Source organism: Papio anubis, chromosome 16, assembly GCF_008728515.1.
Source record: "Papio anubis isolate 15944 chromosome 16, Panubis1.0, whole genome shotgun sequence".
Lineage (NCBI taxonomy): Eukaryota > Metazoa > Chordata > Mammalia > Primates > Cercopithecidae > Papio > Papio anubis.
The window spans coordinates 45,306,266-45,319,521 of NC_044991.1; the positions used below are offsets into that span (position 1 = coordinate 45,306,266).

Below are 13,256 nucleotides of genomic sequence, written 5' to 3' on the forward strand. Positions count from 1 at the left end.
TGTAGCCAGGCTGGAGTGATCAGCTGAGGTGTGGTGAACTGAATTGAAGCTTTCATGAAATTCAGAGAAGCCCTACACACGGCATCCCCAGGGCGCTCAGGTTTTAAACAGACACAAGGGGTCCCTCTCTTACCTTCCTTCCAGCTATGTAACCTCCTGCAGCTCCAAAGCTTTTGGTGAATGTGCCCATGAGCACATCAACTTCGTGAGGGTCTAGTCCAAAGAATTCCGTGACACCTCGGCCAGTTGGGCCCACGGCCCCAATACTGTGAGCTTCATCTATGTAGAGGTAAGCCTTGTATTTCTTCTTTAGAGCTATGATCTGGGGCAGATGCACGATGGAACCTTCCATGCTAGGACAGAAGGAGATATGCTCATAACTAACAAATACCCTCCTGGGAAGCTCCGTCAGCTTCCCCATCAGTACATCCTAGGCAGTCTTCCCTGACACACGCCATTCCTTTGTTCTGAAGGCATGTTTTATTTGTCTGAGACAACCCTCTCAATCTTGTAAGGCTGGTTGGGCATTTCTATGCTACTTGGATAAAATAATTTACATTCAATGGATTTAAGTGCTTTTGGTTTCAGCTAATTCCCAAGCAAACAATCAGCTCACTGCATTATTGATCCCATTTATTTGTAAAGCCAACTAGTGTAACTAGACTGACCATTTTGGATTCTAGTTATTCTGCTAGAATAGATTAAATTACTCTATAGTCATTCCCTTTTTCTGCCTGGCATTGTCTGTTTGGCCAGGTCTGTTTGACTTAAATTCAGTGCTTGAATTGCCATAGATTAAAAGAGGGAATTAAAAAGACACAGAACTTTATTTAAGACATCATAGTGTTAATTCAAGTACAGTAGGAAGTCTTTAAGACCTCTTGTTCAATACCCACTGCAAGTCAAAGACTGAGGTGTCTCCTCTTTCTGTTCCTTTAGGGTAGAGGAACAGAAAGTTGAGTGAGCATCAGAATCCTCTGAAGCGTTTGTTAAAACACAGATTGCTAAACTCCTACCCCAGAGTTTCTGATTCAGTCGGTATTGGGTGGGCTGAGAACGTGCATTTTTGCCAAGCTCCCAGGAGATGCTACCACCAATGGTTGGGGACCACACATAGGGGCCACTGCTGTAGATGAGCTCTTTTGTTTTAGCCCAAAGTGCTTTATTTTTCATGATACTGTAAGCTGCAAAAGCACTTCAAGTCCTGTGATCTGGGGAAGATACATGATAGAACCTTTCATGCTAGGGCAGAGAGAGAAATGCTCTGCATTAACAAACACCCTCCTGGGAAGCTTTGTTACATCCTCTGGCACAAAGGGAAAAAAATGAAATTACGAATAAGTAAAATTAAAATTTATATTTACATGGCACCTCTGGGACTCAATGGATTAAAAAAATCTGACACGAATCAGTTCTCAGAACACTTTGCAAGCTGTGTCTATGTTGCACACAGTTTTGACTGCGTTGACAGGCGAGTTGTACGAAAACACACAGACATACTCACCACACAAAGGAACTTGTCAAACAATTCAAACAACCCTTTAGGTTAGTTCAAGAGCTAATTCATTGAATCAAACAGAGTTGAACTTCTCCTTTTTCCCCTAATTATTTATTAGATTAAATTTAATGTATTAAAAAATAAGCTTAAGTGTTAGGTCGATTCAGTCAAAACAGTCCAGTTGGCTGTGTACACAGTTACCCAGACCAACGGGTGTTGGTTTGCAGAGGTATCATGATCATTGGGTGCAGCATTTGTGTGTTCCACGAGATAGTTTTGGATGGCCGAGTTCAGATTTTAATGAAATAAAGGCCAAATAGAGTTGTCTTTTCTTGTGTAAGTTTGTGAGTTAATTCCAACATGTTCTTAAATTAATTGCTTGTTAAAATTGTTTCCACTGAGGAGAAGACAGTCTGGCCATCTGGCTGCCTAAGTGTACTAACTTTGAACTTGGGCAATTTGCATGATGTTCTCTGCCTCAGTTTCCTCATATGTAATACAAACAGGATGATGGGCCTCTCTTCACATGGTCTTTATAACAATCACTTGAAGTCATGCTTGTAAACTACCTGATCAATGATGGGCATTTAGTGAATCGTTAGGGTCCTTAGGAGGAGGAACTTAGGAGGAAATGGTTGTAACGAGTCCTAACTTGGGAAACTGGGAGCCCTTGACAATGTTCTGTGTTGAATCTTATACGAGTGAGGCATGTGCGTGTCATGCTGGATGTCATACATAATAAATGGCCGCAGGTCCTCAGAAATCTAGAATTTTCTTCTCTTTAAAATGTTGTAAGTTGGTAACACAAATATGCCAAAAAACCTGACATGCCACAAATAGCCATTCTTTGTTCTGGAACTGAATTTGACAGGAGCCAAAGTTAATGTTCCACAGTGTTTGCAGACACTGCACGCAGCTAATTAACCATCCTTCCATGGAGCTGGTCTAGCTGATGTTAGGAGCCTGCCCACCTGGTTTATATTTCTTCCTCTAAGATTAATGACTCTACAATACTGCTGACTTCTGGAGTTAATGCAGGGCACACATAGAGTCCTAGGGAGAACTCAGCTTTTATAGAGTTATATTCACCCACACTAAGTTTTCATTTTCACAATGTGATCAAATTTGAATTGAGCCTTTTCCCATAGTGGGATGGAGTCTAGTGTATGCATAAAAAGGCTATCTATGTTATTCCCATGAATTGCTGTCAAAAAACAGTGCCAAAAATGATACAGAAAACAAGAACAGTGTTTTATTCTTTCTTCCTGAATGGAAGGTTGTGTTTTTCTTTTGACTTCAATAGAAGAAAAACAACTAAAACACAACTGTAGGTAAAGATAATTCCATGAGTTAATTTGAAGCTCTGTTCAGGGACTTGAATTATTCTTAAACCAGCAAGCCAGTGAATAATTCCTTTATATCTTTTCTATTACATAATGTATTAGCTAAGTGACAAGCCTCCTTTTTGAAATCTCCCTCTCACCACTTTTCCCTCCACATATAAACCATATTATCCACTGGCAGAGGGAGAATTAAACCACTGGCTAGCTAACTCACACGGTGGAAAAATCTCCTTGGTGGGCCCAAAGTATAACTCAAAACAGGAAAGCAAGGTGGAAAGAGAGAAAAAGAAAGTTAAGATCAATGAAAAATAAAGTTACGAATGTTTTCTTGTTCTTTATTTGTTTAAATCATAGAGATACAGGTGAGAATTTACCACTGAAGTTCTCAATCCTTAAATTTACATTGTTTTGAGCGTAGGAGAATCCAGATATACTACTCTTAGAGTCAAATGGTTAGTTCTCGAGGTATACTAGCATATGTGCCTATGTTTAGTGCTCCAGGTATGCTAGCTTATGTCCCAGGTTAGTGCTCCAGCTATGCTAGCTTATGTCCCAGGTTAGTGCTCCAGCTATGCTAGCTTATGTCCCAGGTTATTTGGGACACCACATCTTAAGGATATGTTTGAATAATTTTGATATTCTCTACCACTGTGAGTTGATAAGAGATCTAGACTTCTCAGAGACATGAAATTAGAAAATGAGATTTTAAAACGATACTTAATGAAAACATACAGCTCAGAACACTGAAATAATACTGTTTTAGTTTTAAACCCAAAGTCATGCATTCATGAAACTTTGGATTTCAAGTTTCAATGCTCATGTGTTACAGATGAAGAAATTGAGGCCTAGATAGGTTAATGGTAAAGGTCAAATGGGTGATCTTGCATTTTCCGTGTTTACTTCATTGGATGTGGACACATGGGCTGACTCTTCTATTTACATTGAGCCTTTGTCTCACTAGGGCCACCTGGTTTTAATCCCAGCTCTGCCTCATCTCAGTTATCTGTCCTGGGGCAAGTTGTCTAAACCTCTGAGCCTCAATTTCTTCATATTTACAGTAACTTCTTAGAGGCTTACTCAAGGTTGCACATGGGAAATGTTAGCAAGGAGTAGATACATGGTCGATGTGAGTTTCTTTCTCTAACGTCCACTTTCTGGATGGATGAAGAACAAATAACCTTGCAACATAGATGACTTATTGTTTTCTGAGTTGTAACTTCTTAGACTGAAAATCAATGTGACGAATAGATGACTTATTGTTTTCTGAGTTGTAACTTCTTAGACTGAAAATCAATGTGACGATGAAGACAGCCACTCTTGGTTGTGAGCTCTCTATGGGCCCAGCCCTCTGCCAACACTAGCTTATATGACCTCATTCAATACTTATCATTACCGAAGTACCCTATGGAGGCCACACAGATGTAGGTGGTGATGCCAGGATTTGAACCTAAGTCCCAGGCCTGCCTCCAAATCCTGACTCCTCTATATTCTACATAAGAATAATAATACCTATGAATGATGACATTATTATTATTAGTTTGATGACTTCTCAGACAGGGTATCTAGCCTTTTCTATCTCGATATCTCCCTGAAAATTTCTGATTTGGCTGATTGCTCTCTTTGGGGGTTATGAGAAAATTGATGTGTGTGGGCTCTGTGGTGATGTATGTGGGGGTTCTTTAGCCATGGTGGCAGACCACAAGCAAGAGAAAAAATCTGGGAGTTAAAATTCAAAGGAGGCTTTGTGTAGGTATCAACAAGGTATGCATTCCTAATATACCTCTGAAGGATAGCAGTGCATTTGTGAACTATTGACTTCACATTCCTAACCCTCCTTTGGAAAACACCATGGGAAATAATGTTTTTTGTTTGTTTGTTTGTTTGTTTTTTTTTGGAGACAGAGTCTGTCTCTGTCTCCCAGGCTGGAGTGCAGTGGCATGATCTTGGCTCACTGCAACCTCCGCCTCCCAGGTTAAAGTGATTCTTGTGCCTTAGCCTCCTGAGTAGCTGGGATTATGGGAGTGCACCACCACACCTGGCTAATTTTTGTATTTTTAGTAGAGGTGGGGTTTCACCATGTTGGCTAGGCTGGTCTCGAACTCCTGACCTCAAGTGATCCACCTGCCTTTGTCTCCCAAAGTGATAGGATTACAGGCATGAGCCACTGCATCTGGCCTTATCTGGTGAGAGTTGTAAATTAGAACACCTGTGTAAAGGCTTTTCCTTTGAGGTTTAAGGCTGTAGAACTGAACTCTAGGCTACCTTTATTTACAGATAAGGAAATTGAAGCCCCTAAGAGCTATTGAGGCTTGTCAAAGAGATGCCCTGTTTCCTATCTGTGAATGTGGCCTTTTAGGTCTTGGTCTCATTTAAAGCCAACATTCCTGTGTGGGTGAAATGAAAGGAACCTCCTCGTGAAGGAAATTTCATGGAAAGTGGGGACTTCACTCTGTGTCGTCACCAGGTTGACTGAACCACGGTGGTAGATGGCTTCCGAAGATGGCTGCCTGCAAAGCTTCCCATCCTTGTACATACAAGTGGATCCTCCATCGGGGGTAGGGTCTATTTCACCTTCTTTTGAATCTGGGCTGGCCTCATGATGTGCTTGGGCCAATGGGTCAGGGCAGAAGGGATAATGTCCCAGGGCTGGCAGCCTTCACTTTTGCTCTGTTGGAAGCCAGCACCACGTTGTAAGGGAGTTCTGACTGGACTACAGAATGAGAAGAGACTATCTATAGAGAAAGCCATGTGGAAGAGAGCATGGCACTCCAGGCGAGAGCCAGTACCGAGGGCCAGATGTGCAAGTGGGGTCATTTTGGATGTTCCAGCCCCAGACAAACCATCAGCTGAATGAAGTGGCCTCCACCCAATGCCATGTGGAGTAGAAGAACTGTCCAGTTGGTCCACACAACCCACAGTAGCATGGGAAAGAATAAATCATTGCTGTGTAAACCATTATGCTTTGGATGGTTTGTTACATGGCAATAGGTAACTGAGCAGTCACTATTGCTAGTGCAATGAAAATTGTGGTTTGGTGCCACTCTGGCTTGGGGCTGGAAGTCCACACCTGGCTCCCTTGTCCTTCTGAAGTGGTGGGATGCAGGCCTGGCATGACCAGTAACAAGTCCTGCTGCTGAAGTGGTTTCTCTGTGTGGCTGATGGGAATATTTGCCAGTAAAATGACGGTGGTCTACTTAATTTCAGCCATGATCAAAGTGGTTAAGACCTAACTTTCCTTTAATGGAGCCAAGTTCTGTTTATTTGCAGTTGGGGTTTTGTTTACTCTGCTTAAAGGAGATGCCCAGTCTGCTCTCTCTCAGCTGCTCTGTCCTTCCACGAATCTAGGCCTGAATGACAGGTGTTTAGATAAGGGCTATTTGCTCCCCTCCCAGGCTGGCAGCAGCACAAATCACACAGGGAAAAAGATCCACACTTGAGGTTACGATAGCCCAGAGTCAATATGAGATTATTTCTTAAAATAGCAAGTTAAGGCCTACAAGTTGTCAGTTATACCAGAACAGGTTTCCTCGGCCTTGGTACTATAGACATTTTGAGCTAGATAACTCTGTGTTATGGGGGCTGTGCTGTGCATCGTAGGATGCTTAGCCGCATCCCTGGCCTCTGTCCACCATATGCCAGTCACACACTACTGCAGTTATAATGACTCAAAATTGCCAAATGTGCCTAGGCTGGGGCAAGGACAAGCTTAGCCTGGAGAACTACTACGTCTAGAGTGCTCCCAAAGACTTCATCAACAGTACGTACTCTCTGGGCTGGCTGGAGGAGGTACTGGGAGGTGATGCAGAAAGTGAGCTAGTAGAAACTGGAAATGCAAACTTTGCATTTCCCACAGTAGGACGGGGAACATCCAGAACCCTAGCCATGGGGGCAGTAAGTACTGGAGTTAAAAATGTTAAAAATAAAATGAAACCGAGCTTATTATTATTATTCTTTCAAAGTTGGGAGAATTCACTTTTTTTTTCTTAAAAGGAATAAAGGCACACTTCTGCTGCTGCTCATTATTCACTCACGTAGCAGAAAAAAATGTGCACTCAGGGACTAATGAGATTAGCGGGTTGAAAGAAATCCTATGTCTATTATCAAGTCTCCTTTGTAGCCATACTCCTCCTTGTCTTAAAGTTAAACAGTCTTCGCTTTCTTCCTTTTAACGTTTTTCACTTTTCTATCATTATAGGAGATATCTCCCTCAATTTGTCCAACGTCAGGATTGTTTGAGAATTGATTTAGGATTGGGCACTCTGAAATAATGTCTCCTTGGCTTAGGGACTAGACATCAGCGCACTCCTACCTGCTGGCTCTGGAACAAGAATTGCACTCCAGGTTACTCCGACCTTGAGCAAAACAGGCAGATTTTTTGTATTCTGACGGCAAGCACTAACCAAGTTCAGCAAGCAGCTGGGGGTTGGGCATGCTGTCCAGGTAGGGGCATCTGGGCCACCCGTCAGCAATTTCTACCAGTCATAAAGGCAAGGAGTGTTCTGATCTTGAATAACCCAGCTGCAAAACACCTTTGAAACTCTGGGGCAGTCAAAGGTAGTGGAAAGAATCTACTCAAGTTAGCAATGCCTTGCGAGGATATTTCTGAGGAAGCCTTCTCCAGCAGGACAGCCTCCAAGCTGCTCCGCCATAGAGAGTCATCAAAAAGACAGATGACCCACGTCTGACAGCTCCTATTGGTGGCTCTGTCTCAGGTCCCTCCGTAATAACCGATTCTAAGTCATTGCTCTGTTTAGCTAGGAGAGGTCAGCCTTTCCGCACTGATCAGCTTGCTGCAGGCCTGCTAGTCGTAAAATGTGTTCCGTTATGTACATACCTGTAGACACCCTCCACCAGGATGAGAATCTTTTTCCAAGCTCTGCGGGTTCGAGGCTGGCCATAGATGACAGCATCTCTCAGGAGCTTCTCTAGGCTTTGTGTGTCTTTAAATAATACCAAAAAAGAAATTCAGTCATGAAAGGGCTTACTTTTCCTTTTCTACTTTTTTTTCCAGATGTTTTATGTTTACACTCAGACTTAAACTTCCAGAGAACAAATTCAGAATCAGAGAACCCTTAGGGAGAGAGACAGAGAGGTCTATTTTTCAGTAGAACTTAACTCTGACAAGACAAATAGCCGGATTTCTACAAGTAGGCAGAGTAAACTCTCACCAGTGGGGCATGGTTTCCTAGGCTCTTAAAGGCTCTCCCTGCCTGCCTTAGAGAGATTGAAATTCTACGTTAAATGCATCTCTTACATCTAAGCTTTGTTGCAGGCTGAAATGAACTCCGAGAGACATAATTAATACCACTCATCAATCGTTTAGACATGAGCGTGTTAGAGTTTAGCTGAGTTTGCACGGATCTCACTTCCTACCCTTTAAGACTTGATTTCTGACATCCCCCAACCTTAGAAGTTCCAAAACTTTAGCAGTGGGACAATGAAGCCTCTTTTTCAAAATATTTGGAGATCTCTGAATACAATAATAGCTGGCAGTTATTGAGCCCTATCTGTGTGCCAGTCACCCTTCTAAGCTCAGTTTTTGTCATACCTCATTTAATCCTCAGAAGAACCATCTGAAGGAAGTACTAGTAGCGTTTCCATTCTATGGTTCAGGAACTGAGGCACACAGGAGTTAACTGCCTGAGGTCTATCATAAGCAACAGAATCAGGATTTGAATCCATGTAGTCTGTACCATATCCACATTTGTAACACTACCCTTTGCTGCCTTATGTGGAAGCCATTGTCCCTGCTTCTCAAATGAAACGGTGATGTAGAACAAGAGAGGATGAATGTTTGGCAGAATAATCTTGTTAACTTCTAATGTCAAATATAATCAATAGTGACATTTCATTTATCTGCAATCAGATGTAGATGACTGGGCTTGGGTTGAGAGGTCATTTAGAAGAACTTGCCTACCAACCTAGCTGTTTGGTATGTATGTGTGTGTGTGTGTTATTTTGTTTTTAACTTTCGAGCCTAGCAAGAAAAAAATGGCCGAGGCTTATGGGCATACTTTTAAGACTGATTATATTTCTACTGTGTATTTTTTTGCATTTCCTGAGCTTTCCCTTTTTTGAGAATCTGAAACTGAAATACTTTAGGTCCAGAATCCAATCTTAATTTTAAAAGATGGAGATGCTACTTAACTGCTGGCTTGACTATTATGCAATGTTCACCAGGCATTAGAGACACCATTTAAAATGCTCACAAAAGATGACATCTAGCAAAGATAAATCTTTGAAGTCAGGAGTTCGGGACCAGCCTGGCCAACATGGTGAAACCCAGTCTCTACTAAAAATACAAAAAATTAGGTGGGTATGGTGGTGGGTGCCTGTAATCCCAGCTACTCGGGAGGCTGAGGCAGGAGAATTGCTTGAAACCAGGAGATGGATGTTGCAGTGAGCCGAGATTGCACCACTGCACTTCAGCCTAGGTGACAGAGTGAGACTCTGTCTCGAAGTGAAAAAAGAGTTACATCTAAAGCTGCATACTGGTTTTGACCACAATAGACAAAGCTCTCAAGAAGCAGATGTGCCTTGGCTTATCACTCACTGGTCTAGGCTCAAATTAGCTGCAGTTCTTGGTCTCAATGGAGAACCCTTCAACTTTGTCTTTGAGTCTCCAGTCTGTGCTTGGATCTGTTTTAGGGCTTCCTCCAACGCTGCGTGAATGCACTAACTTTTAGTGGGTGCATTAACTTTTCCATACTGCAACCCTGCCACACTCAATGAGGCCATAAGATAGTTCTTTGAAATAGAGTTGTGAATATATTTGTGTGTGTGTTTTTTTAAATTATCAAGTACATTTAAGCAAACCATATTTAAATAAAGGTGCCTTCCTATGAATTGGAGTGGGATAGGACAAGTCAGAATTTGACTGCAATATGAGAACCTCAACTCTGAGAGGCCCCTGTTAGTGTGGCACCTTCCAAGCTGTCGTCAGCATCCACCCACTAGAGACTGGATATTGGGTCCTGAAATTCAGAAAAAGCGTGTGACATGAATAAGATGCTGCATACTAGCAAGATCTCTTGGGAATCTAAACAGCAGTGTTAATACACCATTTGATTTCCTTTAACCTCCTTAAGAAAACATCATATAAATAATGGAAAAATAAAGGGAATACATAATGAAATAATGAAGAATTAAGGGAATAATTCTTTATTCAAATATATAATGCCTTAGGTATTAGATACAGTATGCTATCAGTATGCTACCAATAATATCTGGCAGGATATCAGAACCAACAGATACAAAAAAAGGTCATTTTTCTTTCTTTAATTATTAGCCAGAAACTAACTTTTTAGGTGCTATGTAAGTTTAAATGTGGAATTAATCAATTTCACCAAGACCATAAGGACCTGTGAAAGAAGAAATGGAAGAATGGTGGATCTTTTTTTTTGTTTCATGCCACTTTCCTTTTCTTTCTTCTTCTTTTTTTTTTTCTTTTCATCTGCAAAACAGGCCTCATGATATCCTGGCATCACTATTGTATTCTTTTCACATAATATTCCCTAATTGAAAAATTTACAGGGCTTTCCTCAGTTCTTGTTTTACTTGACCTGTGGGCAGCATTTGACAGAATTCAACACACACTTATCTTTTAAGCTTCTTCCCTCGGCCATCTGGACACCATTTTTCATTGGTTTTTCTTATTCCTTTTCCCACTATTTCTAGTATTCTTCGTGAGCACTATTTCCTCTTTTAACCCATTTTCCTTTTATGTTTCTTCCTTGACTTTTTTTTTCTATTTTCTCATTAATCTTCCAGTGGTTCCCAACCTTCAGGATGAATAGAAATAATCATCTGGGTAACCAGTTAAAATGCAGATTCTCGAAATTTCTACTCAGAGATTTTGAATCAGTTGGTGTGGGACAGGACCCAAGACGTTTGCACGCACAGTGTCCCTGGGGTCTGGAACTCATAACACAAAGCCAGACCTCTACTTTGATTGATATAGTGTTTTTCTAACCATTTTTTAGACAAATATGGGAACCTCAAACCCATTTCCAAGATAGAACTTGCTGCAGACTACATTATTGGCCCCATTTGCCACCTCATTTGAGTTCCTTCTTCTGTGACTTTGCAGTCCTTCCCTCTCACCGGTGGAGAAAGTTTCCCTGCCCCTTGGCTTGGGTTCAGCTAAGTAACTTGCTTTGGCTAACGGAATACAGAGAAGAGACAGTTTGCTAGTTCCAAACCTAGATCTAAAGAGGTCGTTTGCATTTCTACTCTTTCTCTTGTGCTTCTGCTAGTGACAGAAAAAGAAAACGCCCAGGCTAGACCCCGGTCTCAGGTTGGCCCTGGGAAAGGATTAATGGCACGTAAGGCACGGTTACCTCAGCTCACCAGCAGTCTCCAGTGAGAAATATGTGCTGATTATTATTGGCCACTGAGGTTTGTTCCAATAATAGTTGCCTAATACTATTAGGGAATGGCCCTTCCTGATCTAGCCTCTGCCTGTCTTTTTGACATAGTTTGTCAACATCCCCCAACACACAGCCTCCTGATTCTCCTCCATGCTTTTTTCCCTCTTGTCTGTCTGGAGAGTGCTCACCCATCACTCAAGTCTTAACCCAAACTCTTCTCGTCAAAAACACAGAACAGAGTTAAGGACTTCCTCCTTGGTGTCCCTCTCAACTTTGTCTGTTCTTTTTTAAGCACTCATCACGATGTTTGTTTTTTGCTTTCATCTCTCTCTTCCCTGAAAGCAGGGACCTCGTCCTCATCCTTCTCGCCCTAGTCTTAGTACACAGTACTAGGCTTAATCATTATCTAATGATTGCATCAGTGTTCTTTTCCTGGAGAAAGAACGTAGACTGGGAGACAGGCAAGGAAATGCCACTTGTGGATCTAAATAAGAATTATTAGAAAAGATAAATGTCTCCTACCTGCAATATATTTTAAAAAATTGATGGTATCTTTTGTTTTGTTTTAAACACGAGCAGATAGATATTTTTTGAATGTTCCCAAGAACGTGTTTTAGTGTATATTATTAACCACCAGATGGCAGCCAAAGAAACAAAAAAGCGGCTTTCTTGTTTTAAAATTTTCAGTTAATAAACTTTCACCTATTTAGATATCTTCTTTTCACTTTTGTTTAGGCAGAGTTCCTAAAATACTGAAGAAAACCTTGCGACTTGGTTCAGAACTGGTCTTCTTTTCCTATAATCTTTTATTTATTATGTCTATAATCTTTTATACTATTATTCATCATCTATAACCAAAGTTTCTGAATGGAATAAAGAGATGGTGAATAAAAGTATTTCTGTTAAGAATGTTTTCCCTTCCGGGACTTGGAATTTATAAGTTTTTGTGCAGAAATGCTACATGGTAAATGTGACTCCAATGCCATTGGAATAAAAACTAAACCCAAGTGAAGTACATTAGTAGTCATTTTAAAATGAATATTCTAAGATTTGGAAAAAAATATGTAAATTTAGAGGCTACTGTGTTGTTTTTGCACCAAAAAGGTCACATACACACGATGGATTAATCCAGGATTTAAAAATGAACACCACGAGTCCTGAAGAGAAGCTTTTCTCCATTTTTAAAAATAACACGCAAGACATGAAATCAAGCCTTTCAGTGGCCGCGCTGTGTTTTATACATTTCACAGAGGGAAGCAAGAGGAATCTCAGTGTTTTCCAAGGCAAGGACTTCGTTGTGTTTGACTCGAATGGAGATTTCCATGGGAGTGGTTTTTGGTGGAGTTCACAGCACCCCCAGGGTCAACACACCAGGATTCTTGAGCAGAAGGAAAATCAATTAGCGTTTTTTTTTCCTCTCCTGCGAGGGATGAACTCTCCGACCTCTTAGAATCACAGAAGCTACACAGGAAAAGGGAAGACTGTGCTCCGCCTGGATTCTGGCCCCACCTTAGCCCCTGGTATGTTCCTCTCTTATTCTCTGTAGTTCTACAGGGCTACAGTGCGTGGGTTACAAACGCGCGGATTTAAGGGATTGTGATTTATGTTCTGCAGGTCTTATGGGATTCTACTGGTTCAGCAAGCTGCATGCTCACATCTGCAAGGGATTTTTAAAATGATGATGCTTATTAAGGCACTTACACTTGCATTATGTTAATTCCCATGACATCTCTGAGACGTAGGGAAGGACTATTAGGTTTTTGTTTTTTTGCAGATGAAAAAAACAATGCCAGAAGTTTTGTTAAAAAAAAGTTCCCCAAACAAAAGCCCTCCAAACAAACCTGTTCTTATGGATTTAATAAGAATATTCTGAGATATGAAAATTGAAAGTATAAATTTGACACCATCTAGGCACACACACATGGTGCTATTGTACAGTGTGGCTGTCGAGTCATAATGACACAGCACGGACTTAAAATAACCATTATTTGAGCATTAATAATACCTTTGGTGTTATTCAGCACAAAATTTGACTCACTAAGGAGG

At 41.1% G+C, this 13,256-nt stretch overlaps 1 protein-coding gene across 4 annotated transcripts in view; it reads right to left on the reverse strand.

Moving 5' to 3' along the window:
• Nucleotides 1-13,256, reverse strand: part of SPTLC3 (serine palmitoyltransferase long chain base subunit 3) — a 180,692-nt gene that overhangs the window by 54,944 nt on the left and 112,492 nt on the right. For all 4 annotated transcript variants that reach the window (XM_021921238.2, XM_021921235.2, XM_021921236.2 and 1 more), the window contains 2 exons: nt 7,676-7,781; nt 134-353 (listed from right to left, as the gene is read on the reverse strand). In XM_021921238.2, the coding sequence (XP_021776930.1) occupies nt 134-353; nt 7,676-7,781 (326 nt within the window). The remainder of the gene's footprint in view (nt 1-133; nt 354-7,675; nt 7,782-13,256) is intronic.